At 43.2% G+C, this 19100-nt stretch overlaps 1 protein-coding gene across 1 annotated transcript in view; it reads left to right on the forward strand.

Moving 5' to 3' along the window:
- LOC141753803 (semaphorin-6D-like) overlaps positions 1-10582 on the forward strand; it is a 147718-nt gene extending 137136 nt beyond the window's left edge. The window contains exons 21-23 of the mRNA XM_074612390.1: positions 4355-4605; positions 6169-6300; positions 6702-10582. Coding sequence (XP_074468491.1) covers positions 4355-4605; positions 6169-6300; positions 6702-8096 — 1778 coding nt within the window. The 3' untranslated portion in view covers positions 8097-10582. The remainder of the gene's footprint in view (positions 1-4354; positions 4606-6168; positions 6301-6701) is intronic.
- The last annotated feature ends 8518 nt before the right edge of the window (positions 10583-19100 follow it).

Genomic DNA, 19100 nt, shown 5'->3' on the forward strand with positions numbered 1-19100 from the left:
AGTTGTGTTGCCTAAACCTGAAGAAGCCTTTTGTTTTTGTTCAAAACATGACATTTCATTCAGGTTTACATGTTAGAACGTGTTGCTTTTAAGTTTCACTTTCACTTTTACAACGTAGTAGGTGTAGAAGGCCCCTAATGACCCACATCTATGGCGCTTATAGAGACTGATAACGCCTATTTAATGGCTTGATAACAGTCGAATCAGTCGAATCAATCAATCTTAAAAAAGTCAGTTGCTAACAAGTGGCTAAATGAGACTACTAAACGTCATCACTCTGACTCGTCCTCCTTTATAGCCTCATTGTGTTTATAGTTGTGCTCTCGTGTCCGTGGTGTAGTTTGTTTATAGCGTAACGTTAGCTTCTTCAAAAATCATATATTGGTGTTCATTTGTAGAGATTTTCTTGATGAACAAAACGTGTCAGTATCATAAACATTTGTTTTTTATGCAATAATCCAAAACCCAATGGAACAATCCCATTGGCTGTTAGTGGAGGGAACCAGGGCGATGCTAACTTCCTGTTGGACTACAAAAATACACTCTATTTGGAAATCGATAAGCGTGATGTCACCGAGGCATTTCTACTCTTTTGTCTTTTTACTAAATCTGGTTTCAATGCTTCATTTGTTGATTTTCTAAGACAGGAAGTACATACGCATCGATTTGAGTTAATGAAGAAGAAAGAAGAGAGAGGAGAGCGATTGAAAGCAGGACGGAGAGATGGCAGACGATGATGATAAAAGAGGAGGGAGATAAAGGGTTGAGAGAGAGATTAAGAATACTGTAAGTAAAACAGAAAAGTGAGACAAGACTTCACCCAGAAGATTTCACCCTCGATTTCAGAAACTTTTACAATTGAGGCTGACAGCAGAGAGAAAAAGAGACTTTCTGACAGCAGAGAGAAAGAAACAAAGAGCGTGAGAGAGAGAAGGGCAGAGAATGAAACATTTCCATGTCGGGCTGTAATTAGCATAATATTTTTCTCTGTGTGTCTCCATCATCCTATTTATAACTGTCAGAGTGAAGGACGGAGATGAAAGAGTGGAAATAACGAACATGAAATCGTCTCTGTTAAACACAGGGGGATGTGTGTGTGTGTGTGTGTGTGTGTGTGTGTGTGTGTGTGTGTGTGTGTGTGTGTGTGTGTGTGTGTGTGTGTGTGTGTGTGTGTGTGTGTGTGTGTGTGTGTGTGTGTGTGTGTGTGTGTGTGTGTGTGTGTGTGTGTGTGTGTGTGTGTGTGTGTGTGTGTGTGTGTGTGTGTGTGTGTGTGTGTGTGTGTGTGTGTTAATCCTGACTGGACGTGTAATGACTACTCGCTCTATTTCAACAGTATTTTGCATAAAAGTCAAATTTGTTCCATGGTGTCTCGAATCAAAGCGAAGCCGTCAGAGGCCTCGAGGCAGCGCTGGCTTTGAGGTTAGAGGCGGTTGCCAGTTCGAGTCCTGGAGCAGCGGGGAGCGGGGAATAAAACCCCCGGACGGCCGACAGTGCAGGGCATGAAATTAGCTTTTTGTTTCTCAGGGTATTTTTGGGCCCTTTGATCAGGTTTTTGGGGAACATGCTGCTCCTTGCAAGCAATTTAACTGAGCTATGAAATAATAACAAGGAGTGTGCAGGTCGTTAACCCTCTGAGGCCCGCGATCCCGACCGACTTTACTGTCTTTCAGAGGCTCTAGCAGGTTCAGTTTTAAAGCTACAGTGAAGCATAGATATCATATGAAACTACAAAACCTAAGGAATCCATTGGTACCAACCATGTCATGTTAGCTTATCACGAAGGAGGCTAAATAATGTTCAAAATTTAGGCTAAATTTTAGCGAGGAAAAACTGACATGGCCATTTTCACAGTGGTCCTTAAGATATGTGAAGGAAAATGGGTTCTATGGGTTCCCACGAGTCTCCCCTTTACAGACATGCCCACGCTATGATAATCACATGCAGTTTTTGAATGCTGTATAAATGTGTTATTTTCGCAATGAGCCCAACTGTATTCATGTGTGATGATGTTAGTCCCCATAGTAGCCCTTTTCATTGTAGTGAGGCCATTTTTTGGAAACGCTACCTCACTGTATAAAATGACCTGAGGTGACCTCTAGGATAATCACAGCCTCATGACACTTTACAGCCACAAACTACAGACCTAGAGCATTCAGAGGATGGATGGCTTCCCTAGCTAGATTGATCAATAAGGGGGTTTCTGAGCAGTTTACACAACAGAAGCGCTCGCCATCCAAACCGAATTCTTGCAGAAATCTCCAAAATGTCCAAAGTTCTTGATCCCAAATCACATCATGGCTTTTTCTATGATGTTCCTCAAGGTCTTGGTGTCTTAATGTGGTATTTTGGAAGGATTATTGATAATTTTAATTATTTTTAATAAATAACACGTCAACGTCCAACACGGAGTATCTTTCTCTTTACCTGAAGAAATAAAGCTTAAAGTGAAACGTTATAAATAGTTTCCCAGATGCTCAACGTTTCCGCTCACTTGAGACTGTTCAGAGTGTGTTGTAAAATGTGTAAAATGCATTGTGAGTGTCAGCAGGTAAATCAACCTGTCACTCTCAGGTCTGGGAGACTGCCAGGTGTGAATGTGTTGTTGAGAATGTGAAGCAGGGCGGCGGTAATGAAAAGAGCTCCTGCGATGCTCAATCAAGGCTTCGGGATAAAACAGAGGTTAACGCGAACAACAGCGATCTGAAAGTCACAGCTTCCATCTGTTAAAGTGTCTAACTGCTGCCTTCAAGTGCCGTCGGAAAAAAACAAAACTGTGACTTTTTGTAACTATGACTGAGCAAACGCTGATGGCACAAAGACAACTGCAGCTCCTCTAACGGCCACTAGATACTGCTTCAATGGACACTATATAGACTTTATATATAAATGAAAATCGTTTTTTTTCCTTTAAAATATGTAACACGTAATGAACCCAACATCAACACCTCACCTTTAAGTTGATATATTGAACTTGTTTATTTCCACATCCAGCAGTCAAAGGTAGCCCGGCCCTAAAGCATCCCCTGCTTTATGGTCTATTTGACTCTAAATGGGACCATAATTTACTAAATGAACATCATGCTGTATTGAAGAAGACTTGAAACTAGTGATTGAGACCATAAACTCATGTTTACAATGTTTACTGAGGGAATAAATCAAGTGAGAAGTAGGCTCATTTTCTCATAGACTTCTATACAATCAGACTTCTTTTTGCAACCAGAGGAGTCGCCCCCTGCTGGCTTGTAGATAGTATGCCTTAGTTTAAAGCAGTTCCACATTGGCTTCACTTCTCAGACCCCAGAGTTTCCGACTGCATGAGATGAATGTAAGTCCAATATTCTCTCTCTTTTAGCTCTGTTTTTGGTCTCTACCAACTCGTGACGGAAATAACGGTCTCTTTAGCTGCTAAATGCTTCACTGTGTTCACTAGCTAGTCTCTCTAACTGTTGGTGGAAGGCATTAAGTTAGTAGTTTTTAATCATCACAGTTTGTTGATTGACCCAAAACTGTTTCAGTTCAGAAGGAACTAAACAACATCTCATGATCATATAAAAAAATACTGATTTCTTTACTAGAACCTGAACGTCACACGAGCAGCATCCGTGTGTGTGTGTGTGTGTGTGTGTGTGTGTGTGTGTGTGTGTGTGTGTGTGTGTGTGTGTGTGTGTGTGTGTGTGTGTGTGTGTGTGTGTGTGTGTGTGTGTGTGTGTGTGTGTGTGTGTGTGTGTGTGTGTGTGTGTGTGTGTGTGTGTGTGTGTGTGTGTGTGTGTGTGTGTGTGTGAGAGAGCGTGCGTGTTGGACAGACTGATGAGTCATTGTATCTGAAAGTCTTTGATGTTGTATCTGGACCTGACGATGTGAACACCACCAAACAATAAACTCTTTCATCTCTTCTCTCCTTCATCCCTCCATCCTTTCTTCTGTCCTCGTTTCTCTTCCTCCACCTCCTCCTGCTGTTCTCATCCCTCCATCCTTTTGTCATCCTCCCTCCTCCTCCCTTTTCTCTCTTTCTTCTCAGATGCCACCTTCTTCACCTCCTCCATCATCCTGTTGTCTCACCTGTGAACCACCTCTTTCTCATTAAATCCAATCCTCGTCTCTGTCGCTCCCTTCCTTTGTTCCTCCCTCGTTCTCTCTCTAGGTGTAGTTCATTGTTGTTGTAGCATCTTTCTGCACCAGCTGGATGTGCAAAATAATCTAATACTGAATACACCTGAAGTTATTTCACCTAGGGTCAGTATGAGTGAGCACAGTACAGGCATTCCTGGAGATATGTTGGTCACCTGGTTCACGACTCCTATATTAGTAAGAAGAGTATGTGATAACCCCTTTTTTTCCCTCTCGTGTCTTCCAGGTGTCCGTCGCCTTCCAGAGATGGACCAGCGTGCCGGTGCTAACGTCCACTACACCCTCCTGATCGCCTGCGTGCTGGTGGCCTTCTTCCTGGGCGCCATCTTGTCTGGTTTCCTGGTGTCGTGTTACTGCAGCCGCAGCGCCGCTCAGCGGGCGAAGAGGCTGGGGAAAGATCCCGAGGCGTCGCTGCCGCACGCCCTGTCGCTGCGATCCCTCGCCAAGCTCAACGGACTGATGGACGGGCAGCCAAAGGTGGGTGGAGTCTGTATGAAGAGAAAATGCGTTACCTTAAAGTAACATCTGATGGGGTGAAGGAGCCTTTTCTGTGTACTGCTGCTAAGATGCACTAAAACAAGTCTTACATGAATAACTGCTAAATTAAAGTGCAGTAGAGTCACGGTAATTTCTCAGCACGATCTGTAGTATGTCGAAACATTTTATGAAAAAAAGTAAAAGTATAGTATGTCAAAAAAATAAAATAATTCTATTTCAAATTTACAAAATGAGCAGAAAGGATCAAATGTATTTAAAATATTTAAAGGTACTGTTTGTAACTTTCTAAGCGAATAGATGTACCGGGTCGGGACACATGCGCGCTCGCGTGTGGCCTCTGTCTCGTCTCCTCTGCCTGCTTACCTTCACTCAGACAGCACGCGTGTTCTCGCGTACTAGCTCCACCTCTAGACGTGAACGCGCGCTCACTCCTCACTGCAGAAGAGTTAGTTTAGCTCTGAGTATATCTAGTGAATGTACAGTGGACGTTTGTGCAGAAATAAATGCTGTAGCTCCTCCAGACCAACAGGTTCCACGTGTCTCGTGAAGTGACGGGGCTCCTCAACGAGTTACGTTATCGTCTCGTTACCGACCGGGTGCCGGTGTCTTCGGCTGCCGGCTGCGGTCGGGAGGCGATAACGTAACTCGTTGAGGAGCCCCGCTGCTGAAACCTGCGCTGAGCAGGAAAAGCCAACACTAGGATCAGCATTGATTCATGGAGAGACCTTCGTCTGGTCAGCTAACATTACTGCCAAGCAGCTGAAATATAGAGTGATATTGTGCTTTTAGCTGACGTGTGTCACCTCACTGTTTTGAGCGATGCTCGTTCATGTCTATGTAGAGCGAGCAAGCGCGAGCTCGACGCTGACTTTCGTTGATTTCACGGCCACAGGTGTCGCTGTTAAGCAGCATTTCTGAATCTTACAAATAGTCCCTTTAAGGGAATCTGTTTTTACTTTATTTAATACACATAATGGGAGTTTCTCTCCAGATGAACCTCGTCTTATATGAAACTTTGGTCACTTTTACTTACAATACTTTTATGATGTTGATGCAAGTTTTTGGAGTACAGGAAGTTGCACGTCTCGCACTAAACTCATCACCTCTGCTACAGTTTACTCACATTTGCAGGTTTTGTTGTCGAGCTGAGAGGCGGCGACATAATCAGCTGAGTTTTGAGTGTCTGCGTTAATATTCGATCGTTCTCGGGGGGACGTGATAGGTTAATAGTTTCACTTCAGTCTTTGTTCAGTCATTATAATTGACTGTTTCATTATGAACTCCAACTGAATCTCTGAGCTGCTGGCTTCCCGCTGACCTCTGACCCCTCTGGTGTAACCAGTTCAGCTCATTATACTGTGTGAAGACCACCCAGTGAAGACATTTTGCTCACAGCTCATTGTGACTTTTAAAGATGACAAAGAAAATGACAAATCCTTGTCATGTTTGTTATTTGTCTTCTCTCACACCTTGAATGAATCATCCTCAGGCAGAGAAAGCTAACTATTCCTCTTCTCCTTCCTTTGTTTTGTCTTCCTGCAGGAGGACAAACTGGACGTGTCCACCCCGAAGATGTACAGCTCCTTCATCCCCAACGGCCGCTCAGAGCCTCACCTCCACACCCCCGGACACCAGGGCCTGCAGCTGGGAGACCCCGACCTCAGCCTCTCCCAGGTACGACACCGGTTGGACTGCTTTTATCACATACAGTGATACGTTGACTGTTTTCTTGAATTTTTTTGACGTACTATACAATAACTTTTTTTGATGAAATCTTTTGACAAAGTGTACTATGACTTTTCTTCATGACATTCTTCGATGTACTATACTATGACTTTTTATGACATACTATTTTTTTATTTTGTGACTTTTGTGGGTCAAATTTCATGTATGTAATTTATGTGATAATTAAAATAGAGTTTAAGTTTGATTCTTGTAAGTCTTCCTTTGGGGTATCATTCTGAAGTTTTGGCTTCTACAAACTGGTCATTAATATTTCCTGTAGTGTTTCTATACTGAGTGGAAAAGGTTGGAGACGTTCAAAGTGTCTAACCGTGGGTCTTACCTGTGTTTAGTCTCTGTCTCAGGCTGACGGAGAGCTGTCCGGCCTGCCCACGCCCGACTCCACCCCGGAGCTTCCCATCAAGAACATGAAGGCGCTGCGGCACCATCAGTACGAGAAGAACCAGAACTGCAACAACGCCAAGGACAACAACCCCAAATCTGGGCCCAGCTGCTCGGGATCCAGTCTGGGTTTCATGGCCGTCGTTGGGAACTCTATGACCCCGCAGGTGTTTCCCTTCTCTCATCACCACGGCAACAGTTTGATCAACGGAGCAGCCCATGGAGCGGGTGCCTCGTCGACTTCACTGCACCTCCCCGAGGAGAGGAACATCTTGAATGATGAGCGAGCAGCAGCAGCAGCAGCAGGAGGAGGCGGAGGAGGAGGAGGCGGTGGCGGTGGCATTGGCGGAGGAGTCCCCCATCACCACCACTCCCAGCTGTCCCTCCCCCAGACGGTGGTGGACGTATCGGCGCTGGACGAGCTGCTCAAACACATCCATGAGGTCAGCGCGTCGGGGACCGGGGGCATCAAGGTCCTCACCTCAACCTCCTCGTCCTCCCTGTTCCCCGGGCCCTCCTCGTCCTCCGCTGGAGGACATCATCATAATCATCACCATCATCATCATAGTAATACTCCCCAAGGCCAGACCCGCACCCACCACTACAACCACAGCCATCACCATAGCAACCACCACAACAACAACAGCAGCAGCGGTGGCGGTGGCGCTGGCGCTGGCGCTGGCGGTGGCGCTGGCGGCAGCGGTCACCATCACCAGCAGCACATCCCCGAGACAGAATCCGCTCCGTATTACAGCACCTCCACGCTGCCGAGAGACGGCCTCCCCAAACGCCTGGACGCTCCTACTCAGAACTCCACCTCATCCTCCGCCTCTTCCTCCTCCTCATCCTCCAACAACCCCACCTCCTCCACCTCCATCCCTTCTTCCTCCTCTTCTTCCTCCTCAACGCCGCTGCAGCAGCAGGTGATTCCAGAGAGACCCGGAGGAGACGGCATCTCTGTGACGCGCCACCTCTCCCAGCGCCACTCGCTCATCAAGATGGGCAGCAGTGGCGGCGCCGTGCCGCGCCACCACAGCTTCAACCAACGAGGGGTGCAGCACGCACACTTTCTAGCCCGGATGAACACCAACAGCAGCAGCAACGGGCCCCCGGGCACGAGCACGCCGGCTAACGAGAACACAAATACCGACGGCGAGAGCCAGCGGCCGTCGATCTCCAGCGCTTGCCTGACACGGCAGCACAGTTACAGCGAAGGGCCGCACGCGCAGCGAGCGGCGATCGTCCGGAGAACAGCGTCGCTCAAACCCCAAATCCCGCCAAAACCTCTGTTCCTCCCGAACACGGCGACATCACCAGCAGCGGGGGCAGGAAAATACAACTACTAGGAGGAAGTGGCGCCATTCCAACATGGCTGCTGCAGTCCCCACCACGCAGAGCACTCCCGAGAATGTCTGCAGGGCTTGTGAGAAATGACAAAATGAGAGCATTGATGGGACGAAAGGACACAAAAGAGACTTCAGAGCTTTTTGTCCCCATCACCCCTCATTATGACCCTTCAGTTGTGGTTGTTTTCCTGCTGAGAGGGCGCCGCCCGTCGCCTCTGAGTCAGAGCCGCCGCATTGTAGCTGCTTGTCTCACAGAGCAAAGCCCTGAAGAGAGCCGCTCTGAGGACCGACAAACAAACAAGACTCATTTCATCGGGCGGGGGGGGGACGCTCGCGGCAACTTTTCCCCTCACGACATACTGCGGATCAAAAATCAGACGAGTCTGAGAAAACGCTCCGAAAGCAGGCGAAAGATGTTAATGATTCAAAAGGAGTCCCCGAGGCTCGAGGTGGCCTGAAAAAAAAATTGTGATTAATGCAGTTTTCTTATGAGCGCTTTGATCTAATGTCCCCGGTTGTTGCACCTTGGCACGGGGCCCGGATCGCATTTGCAAAAGATTCAAGAAAGCAGGGAATCGGACTGCTGCAAAACCCGACATGAACTGAATCTGGGACCGCTGGGACGTTTTCTCCGGGACTTCTCGCCACAGGAGAAATCAAACAAAAATCATCTAATGTCAGAAACACCCAGAGGGTAATTCCTTTCCTTTGGAAGTCTGTTTGTGTCTCTGATTCTGGGCCAGAAAATTGAAATTGACGGGAGGGTTCTCTCTCTCTCTCTGCTTTTCTGTGAAAAATACTGCAATGAGTTTTTTTTTGTTATCACGTCCGACACCGACACACATCAGCAACACTTCGAGGAATGTGAGAGGAAAAAAAGAGCTTCACGAACCGTAGTATGAAATCAAAAAAGTCAAAATCCAGCCGATCCAGATCAGAGCTCACCGTGACTGACTGAACCAGATGAATGTTCTTTTTTATACCATATTGGTATCTGAAACACAAACTAAGCACTAACTGTTGTTTTGTACGGAGCCCAGTGAAGTGATGGAGGATTTCTGATAAATTATTCCCCGCAATTATAAAATTCATTCACTCACACTCTTTTAATTCAGCAATTTGTACGTTCAAATTACATAATTGATTTTCTTGAATTAATAATTGCTCTCAAATGACTTAATTTGCCTTCTCTCCTCTTTCATTTGCATCGGTCTTTATCTGTGAAGAGCTCCAAAAAGCTCAGGGGGGAATTTTTATCAACTGTGTTTAACCCTCTGAGACCCACAATAGACCTGTTTGAGTCTTCTTTAGGGAGGTACAGGGGGTCTTTAGGGGGAGATAGCAGGTCAGCAGTAGATGTCACATAGAAGTGGTGTACATCATCTGAAAGCTGGGAACCTGGAGATTAATTTGAGAAATAAAATGAATTGTAAAAGTGTATAAGGGTTAAGAACATTTTGATAGAAGTATATGATGGTCATCCCCATGCTCTATTAAGTTGTTGCAGCAATTTTTGGGTTGATACCATTTGTTACACAGATTTGGTGCTAAATTTAACCATTTTTTATCACTTGAGAATTGATAAAAATGCTCAATAATCCCTTTAAATATGCCACATTAAGACACCAAGACCTTGAGGAACACCATAGAAGAAGCCATGCTGTGATTTGGGATCAAAAAATTTTGACATGTTGAGATTTCTGCAAAAAAAATGCATTTTTCGGCGATTGGATGGCGAGCACTTCTGTAATTCAAACTGCTCAGAAACCCCCTTATTGTCAATCTAGCTAGGAAAGCCATCCATCCTCTGAATGCTCTAGGTCGCTAGTTTGTGGCTATAAAGTTTCATGAGGCTGTGATTATCCTAGAGGTCACCACAAGGTCATTTTATACAGTGAGGTCAAGTTTAAATGTTCTCACTACAATCTGGATCGTGGGTCTCAGAGGGTCTCAGAGGGTCTCAGAGGGTCTCAGAGGGTCTCAGAGGGTCTCAATTGAGACATTTGAGGGAACTGTTTATCAAATGTTTTCTCATCACCTACCGAGCTCTGTATTTCTGTCATTTACTGCTTTCAGTAAAACAAACAGAAGAGACAGCTCACAGAATGAAAAGTCTAATCGAGTTTGGCCTTTGTCTCCCTGCCCTCCTGTGCAGTGGTTCCCAGAGTGGGTGTCGTCTCCCCCACCGGGCGGAGGGGCGTCGCGAGGATCGTTCATTTCCACCCCTTTTCTCTGTACATTTTATCACGAGAGACATTTTGTTAACCACAGTTTTATATTTTCAAACATGTCAAAAAGTTAAAAAAATAAGCAATAAACATCACAGTTACCGTGGTAACGTAGTAGCCAGACTTGCATGACAACCTGCAGTATGTACAGGCAGAGATTCTTTTTCCTTTACGCCCACATATTTCACTTCAAACTGACAACAGACGTTTCACAGCAGTGTTATTGTTGTTAGTTTGTAAAAATAAATTCTAATAACAGATATATCCATGGTGTTGTTTTTACCTTAAACAAGTTCAGTGTCCGCTGAGGACGGGTGGGAACCGCTGCTCTGATGGGGTCTCGGCCTGCAGATAGTTTTACGTTAAGGATCTCTGTGATTCAGTGGAGGTGAATGGAATTACGTTTGTGACAGCCTACAGGCCTGTGCACACAGAGTCACAATTTTTCGTATGCCATTTTTCTAGGGCTGTCAAAGTTAACGTGATAATAACGCCATAATGCAAATTAGTTTTAACATCACTAATTTCTTTAACGCAACTTGCGATTTTTAAGTTGCAGCGGACTCAGTTTTAAAGCTAGAGTGACGATACTGGTATCATATGAAACTAGAAAACCTAATGAATCCATTGGTGCCAACCATGTCATACTATCTCGTCATGAAGGAGGTTAAATAACGCTCCAAACTTGCGCAAAATTTTGGCGAGGAAAAACTGTCATGGGCATTTTCAAAGGGGTCCCTTGACCTTTGACCTCCAGATATGTGAATGTAAATGGGTTCTATGGGTACCCACGAGTCTCCCCTTTACAGACATGCCCACTTTATGATAATCACATGCAGTTTGGGGCAAATCATAGTCAAGTCAGCACACTGACACACTGACAGCTGTTGTTGCCTGTTGGGCTGCAGTTTGCCATGTTATGATTTGAGCATATTGTTTTATGCTAAATGCAGTACCTGTGAGGGTTTCTGGACAATATCTGTCATTGTTTTGTGTTGTTAATGGATTTACAATAATAAATATATACATACATTCTGCATATTTGTCCACTCCTGTTGCCTGTTGGGCTGCAGTTTGCAATATTATGATTGATACACATTTTTTATCTGTTCAAAATGTACCTTAAAGGGAGATTTGTCAAGTATTTAATACTCTTATCAACATGGGAGTGGACAAATATGCTGCTTCATGCAAATGTATGTATATATTTATTATTGGAAATCCATTAACAAAACAAAACAATGACAGATATTGTGTAGAAACCCTCACAGGTACTGCATTTAGCATAAAACAATATGCTCAATGGCTAAGCCAGTTTTTCCTCGTCAACATTTTGCGTAAGTTTGGAGCATTATCTAACCTCCTTCACGACAAGCTAGTATGAGCCCGCTAAATCTTCCAAAAGACAGAATGTTGTTAATGCGTCAAAGAAATTAGTGGCGTTAAAACTAAAATGCGTTAACTTCGACAGCCCTCAGAAAATCGAACCAGTTCCGAAAACTTTAACGACAGAAAAAAGGTTTTGTAGTCGGTGTGTGAACGTGATCAACGTGAGGTCGTATTTAATTTAGGACGAAGAAATACGGACTACTGGAGAGACTATTCCTTCAGTATTAAGCAGTCTGAATGAAAACTGCTGACTATGGATTATTATTCTGGGAGACTAATAAAACCAAACCTCTGCATGGCTGGATACCACAGTGGTTATTTCTGTGGTGACTTGGGTGAAAGCTTTTTTCTTTTTACAGACTTCCGAGCGCGACCACAGTCTGCAGTTTGTGGGAGTGTTTCTTCACAGACGGTCTAAAAATACCCGACTGTGAAGAGAATCTGCCGCTTCCTGTTTTACTTTTACCTCCCGCCGTCTGTCAGCGGTCGACAACACTTTTTATATTCTGTGGCTGTTTCTTCCGTTTGGCCACTCAAAAGGCCTAAAAGGCGAACCAAACAACTGCAGGGGTCGGAGGTTAACGGTATAACACACACACAGGCAACATTTTGAGGCAGCGGAGACGAGCAACGCTGCCGGCTAACAGCAATAAAAGTGAGCGACCGGAGACGAAACAACCTGTAAATATAAAACGATGAGCTGCATGGAATTGAAGCACGGATGGTGAAATCCAAACAGCTGACAGAGTTGACTTCCTGCGTTGCTTCAACATGTTGCCGTGCAGGTTGGGTAAAAAAGTTTGTCTAGAAAATGAATGTGATCATTTCTTTAAGTTTTGAATGCAAAAAAAAAAAAAAGAGTTTAACTGCAGAGACTCTGGAGCCTGAAACTGAAACTATTGCCAAGACTAACCCATAAAGAACCTCCTGGTGGTTCTGCATGTTTTATCCCCTTAGCTGCAAATGCACACTTTATATTACTGCTGACCATATTCACAAACATTTTGTATTGATTCAGGTTTTTTTGTGTTATAAAACATCTGTACAGACTCACATAAAAAGTCAACAGCAGGACAATTAAAAACAAGAATCTTGCCTAAAAAAGTAAATGAATGATCACTCACTTTTATATTTCACGGTGGAGTTGCGTTAACGACGTGCGGTTAAGAAGCTGTGAGCTCCTGACGGTGAGTTCGAGGGAGGCTCCGACATCTGAGAACGGATACTCAACGGCAGAAAAGCTGTGAATTAATGAGACAAAATCAACAAAATAAATCAAAACCAGAACACAAACAACAAGCCAGGACTGTTTGATGATGTAAAAGTAAAAAAAATAAGTTATAAAGTTTTGTGCATTAAAACTTTTATATTCAGCACCTGACTTTTCATACAGATTTAAGACGCCAATGTCTGAAAGGAAGGTGATCAAACTAAAAACTGATGAAGAAATGACTGATCTGACAAAAAGAAAAAAATAACTCAAAGTCCACTAACTGCCGTTTTTCAGAGCTTTCAAACTTATCTCATAACTGAGTCACGTTATAATTAGGGCTGTCAGTCAATTATAATATTTAATCGCGATCAATTGCACAATTTTTATTTGTACAAAATGTACCTTAAAGGGAGATTTGTCAAGTATTTAATCCTCTTATCAACATGGGAGTGGACAAATATGCTGCTTTATTGAAACGTATGTATATATTTATTATTGTAAATCAATTAACAACACAAAACAATGACAGATATTGTCCAGAAACCCTCACAGGTACTGAATTTAGCATAAAACAATATGCTCAAATCATAACATGGCAAACTGCAGCCCAACAGGCAACAACAGCTGTCAGTGTGTCAGTGTGCTGACTTGACTATGACTTGCCCCAAACTGCATGCGATTATCATAAAGTGGGCATGTCTGTAAAGGGGAGACTCGTGGGTACCCATAGAACCCATTTACATTCACATATCTGGAGGTCAGAGGTCAAGGGACCACTTTGAAAATGGACATGACAGTTTTTTCTCGCCAAAATTTAGTGTAAGTTTGGAGCGTTATTTAACCTCCTTCATGACAAGCTAGTATGACATGGTTGGTACCGATGGATTCTTTCGATTTTGTAGTTTCGTATGATGCCAATATCGGACTTTTCTTCTGACTTTTTTTGGACAATTTTCGGATATTTTTTTTTAACAATTTTCAAGATTTTTTTCGGACATTTTCAGACATTTTTTAGACACTTTCCTTACATTCCTTATGTTTTCCATGTTCATATGATGCCAGTATTTTCACTCTAGCTTTAAAACCGGGCCTGCTACAACCTAAAAGTCGCAAGTTACGTTAAAGAAACTAGTGGCAAATTTGCGTTAACGTGTCATCTCATTTAATTTGACAGCTCTAGTTTTAACAGATAGTTGTATTTTGTGGGATGATGGTAACTCTGAAAAGGCTTGTAAGTGGACCTCGAGTTAAGATTTTTTTAGACTGAACTTTTGACGCTAAAGAACACCTGCTGTCTAATTACAGGCTGTGGCATCAGAAACACCAGTCTGATCCTTTAACCACCGAGTAAAAGTTGACAACCGCTATCAGTGTAAAATCATATGAACACTGACCTCTTCAGGTCCCGTCAGGAAATTAGGATTTCTGAAATATTGAAACAGAAAAAGGCGGCACAAAAATCTAATAAAAAAGCAGCCAGTTGATGTCAGTTATTAAACTTTCTTTCAGGTCATTTTTAAGCGCCCGTTTGGTTCCCGGCTGCCGGTGAACCAGATAAACATCCAGCGACTGCTTTTTTTTAGTTTTATCTGAGTCGCTCAGCTGGCCGGACGCACACTCCCGGCACAGATTAAGCAATAACGAAGGCGCGGTGATGCCGCAGAAGAGCGTCAGTGAAGTGTCTGCTGGAGCTCTGCACCAAAATGATGCAACTTTGAGTCCGGCATCACCAGGCGGGCGCTGGCGTTTTCAAACCAGACTGAGTGATCGTTTTTGTTCAGATTTAATAAGAGAGGACAGAGCAGCAGCTGGATATTGATTTCTACTTCATGTAAAGGGGCGGGGGGGGATCGGTGTCACGGTTCCTATTTGAAGAGGTTACATCGGGGCGGCTGGTTAGCTCAGTCGGTAGAGCGAGCGCCCATGTATTGCCAAGGCTGTGTCCTAGCAGCGGTGGACCAGGGTTCGAATCCGGCCTGTGGTCCTTTCCGCATGTCATTCCTCTCTCTCTCCCCCTTTCCAACACTCTATCCACTGTTCTATCAATAAAATGCTTGAAAAATCTCTCCAAAAAAAAAAAAAAATAACTTTGAAGAGGTTACATCATCCGCTTTCATCTCCGACCCGAATCTCTCGTCTGCCTGGGACTGTTTGATAGTTATCAGAGATTAGTGTTGCTCTGGTCACTGGGAAGACGCTGCCGGCATGAATCAAAGTCTAAATTAACGGGCCGTGTTCACGATGAGAACAGCAGATCAACTCTCTTGTCTGCGGCGGATTTGACGGTTTCTCAAGTGTCCACAGAACAAGAAATAATGAGTCAGTTCTGTCACCTCACAAAGGAGGTCATGAGTCGGATGTTTCTGTGCAATTTAAAGGAATGCACTGCTGGTTTTCAATCTTTTTACCCCATTGCATTTACTTAACATTACTGCTGACCAACCTTTCAAAACACAAACAACTCTTTAGATCAGTTTCCTTCTGTTCTTTTCAATGGAAGTCAACATGGAAAGACTTGCTCCATATAAACAGAGTTCATTTAACGAAAACGATGACGAGATATGTTCGACTTTTTTTTCCCCATGACTAAGACGACACCGACGTCATTAAACACTAACGGTGACGATATCAAACGTGCAATATCATTGACGAAAAAAGACTAAAATGCAGTTTAAAAACTTTACCAAAATCTTTTTTTATCACTTGTCTCTCTCTCTCTCTCTCTCTGTATATAATTTTATGTGAAATAAGTTTGACTAAAATGGCAAAAATGTTCAATATAATCTGATGACTGAACAGGACTAAGATTAAATTAAAAAAATAGCTGGTAAAATTAAGAGAAAACATTTTGATTAAAATCGAATGACTTTTCGGCAACTAAAACGTTTTTAGTTGTTGAGGATAAAAATGACTAAAATGTGACTAAAACTAATCAACATTTTCAAATATTGATGAGAAATATTGTCCAGAAACCCTCACAGGTACAAAAAATATGCTCAAATCATAACATGGCAAACTGCAGCCCAACAGGCAACAACAGGACCCCTTTGAAAATAGCCAAGCCAGTTTTTCCTCGCCAAAATTTAGCGCAGGTTTGGAGTGTTATACAAGCTAGTATGACATGGTTGCTACCAATGGATTCCTTACGTTTTCTAGTTTCATATGATACCAGTATCTTCACTCTAACTTTAAAACTGAGCCCGCTACAACCTCAAAATCGCAAGTTGCGTTAAAGAAAGTACTGGAGTTAATTTGCGTTAACGTGTTAAATTTGACAGCCCGAATGAAAACTATAATTGGTTGCAGCCCAAACTTTGCAGATTTTGTTTAACAATCTTGCAACTCATGGTCTGAGGTAGAAAATGGTATAACTGTGTATCAAAGTACTTTTTTGATAGTAATCAAAATGTGTCCAAAAACAGTTTCTTCTTTCAGGTAGTTCCTGTTTTAAATCAATAATTTGACATTTTCAAACGATACCCAGCGCTGGGAAATGGTCAGTGGTGATGTAAAGAGAATGCAACTTGTAGTTAACTGGTTAAAAAAAATATATAAAAAGTTCCTGTATGGTCCTTTAAATCACTCCATAATCACTCCTCTCAGCAGTATCCTCACTTTCACATTGAACAGTGAGTGTTGTTTGCCAGGAGCTACAATGAAGAGAGAGTATAACAGAAATATCAGGTCAGTATTTTTCATCCTGCAGTACAAAGGGCAGAGATCATCTTTTATAAATGTTTTACATTGAAATCCAAGAGTGGTCTGGTCCAGATTCTTCATAAGGAAACTGGTTTGCATTCATACAAAGACAAAGCGAGGAACAAGAATCTCCATCTGCCATGAATAGTTGAAACTTGATTAAAAAAAATGTTTTTAAAAAGAAGCTGCTGTTCATTTATGATCTCCTCAATGGTCCTTTAGGAATGTTTTCACTGGGTGCTACTACGAGGACGCTGCAGAAAATAAACACCACGGCTCATTTTATAAAAAGGATTTTTTGTATGAGGATGCACTTGTAACCTTGAAAATAAATTTGTTTATTCATTTCGTGGTTCTCCATTCCCGTCCTCTAGACGTGCTCTCTGTGATTCAGCCGGAGAGAGACAGAGGGGGGAACGGAGACGCTGTGACATCACTGATGATGGACTCACAGCGCCACCCGGTGGGCCACGCCAGAATGACAATGTAATAATGTCAAACGCTATTATGTTTACCTTACTGCTATTAATTAACAATGTGGATGACAGTGTAAATAAAGGCTACTGTGGAATATTCCTCGGAGTAGAGTGATTCTTATTTCTGTGGATTTTGAAGTTGTGAGTGAAAAACAGAATAAAGAGTTGCATCTTACAGAGTCAGACCATTACAACCAGAGTCATACTCACTTGAGTGTACAAACGTGGAATCCTTGAAGGTCTCCAGAAGTTCTTGGGGTGATTTTGGGAGTCCTTGAGATGTGCTCTTGTCCACGACAAGGTTCCAGGATACATTGAAGCAGTCAAAAAGGGCTGAAGGGGATTCGATTCAGGGGCCCTTGAGGGATTTCTAAGAGTCCAGGGGGCTTAATGGGATCCAGAGGCCCTTGGAGATTGTTAGACTTGTTTCAGGATTCCTGAAAAGGACAGCAATCCCCTCCTGAAAGTTTCAGGAGTCCTGGATTGGGTTTCAGGGGTCTTCAGGGTGTTTCAAAAGTCATTACAGGGAACTCTTGAAGTCTCTGATAGTGTTGCAAGAGTCCCTGGCTCCTTGACAAAACATCTTGCAAGTGGGTGGGTTCATGACTTCTTGAAGGGTTCTACGGGCCTTATGGGTGTCCCAAAGGGTGTCTGAAGACATATCGGGAGACCAGTAGTTTGTGATGTGCAACAAATTGGACTTGAGAAAGTTGTAAGGTGCCCTGGGGATGTTCCAAGTCTTTGAGGAGATTTCAGGAGTTCCAGTGGGATGTTCCAAAGGTCCTTAGGGGGAAATCCCAATGTCTCAGAGGGTGTTACAGGAGTCCCTGATTCCTTGACAAAATGTCTTGCGAGAGGGTGGGTTCATGAGTTCTTGAAGGGTTCAAAGGTGGCCTGGGGGTGTTCCAAGACTTTGAAGGGATTTCAGGAGTTCCCAGTGCCCAATATCTCTGAGGATGTCACAGGAATTCTTGAATGGATCACAGGTGTTCATTGGGTGAGGTGTTCCAGGGGTCCTTATGGTTCAGGAAACCAGTAGTTCTTGATGGGGATCACGAGATTCCTGAGAAAGTTGTAGGAGTGAGTCGTTTCCATTCCAGGACTCTAAAAGGTTTTCCAAGAATCTTTGGGGGTCTTTCAGGAGTCCCTTGGGACATTCCAGAGTTCCTCAAGATGTTCCAGAGGTCCTTTACAAAGTTATTAACTCAAACAAACTGAACTAAGGAAGTATTTTCCTCCATAAGCAGTCGGTTACAACAAACAGCGTATTTTATAATCTGCTGTCATTGTCAGCAGATTAAGTATAAAGCCTTGCTGGTTAATGGGAGTTTTATTGTTTTCATTCCAATTTTCATTTTGTCAAATGAATCAAAGGATATAAATTAGTTTTTTATTCCTCCCGAGATAAACAGCATCATTTGTCTGCTGAAATACCGCAGTGCTGTTCTGAAGTGATATAAAAGGTCGGAGTTTGTTGCTGTTATTTCTAATTATCTAATCCTTTATTTATGTAGGGGAATTTAACGATTCATGACTATTTGAGATTGTTTGTTTTTCAATAAAAGGGATGTGTCCTATCTGTGATGCAATAAAAAATGTTTGTTTCTTAACAAAATGTGAGGTAAAGTGATTCCAGTATGTTTTATGTGTTAGGCATATTTTGATGGTTATTTTGGCCAGGATACAGGATAGGTGACATTAAATTTTCACATTGTTCCATGCCTAGTCCCGGGAGATTTTGATCCTTCACAGGTTTTTGAGGATTTCAGGAATCCCCGAGGGGGTTCCCTGGGTATCCCTGAGGAGGCTCAAGAGCCCTTGAGATGGTTACATGAGTCACTGATGGGGTTTCACAAGTTTTAGAAGTGATTGCAGGAGTCCTTGAAGGTGTTCCACGAATCTTTCTGACCGTCTCACAGTCATTGATGGTGTCACAAAAGTTGGAGGACTTATGGGCTGCTGTCCAAGTATCCTTCAGGATATTCCAGAAGTCCTTGGT

Source organism: Sebastes fasciatus, chromosome 17 (assembly GCF_043250625.1).
Source record: "Sebastes fasciatus isolate fSebFas1 chromosome 17, fSebFas1.pri, whole genome shotgun sequence".
Lineage (NCBI taxonomy): Eukaryota > Metazoa > Chordata > Actinopteri > Perciformes > Sebastidae > Sebastes > Sebastes fasciatus.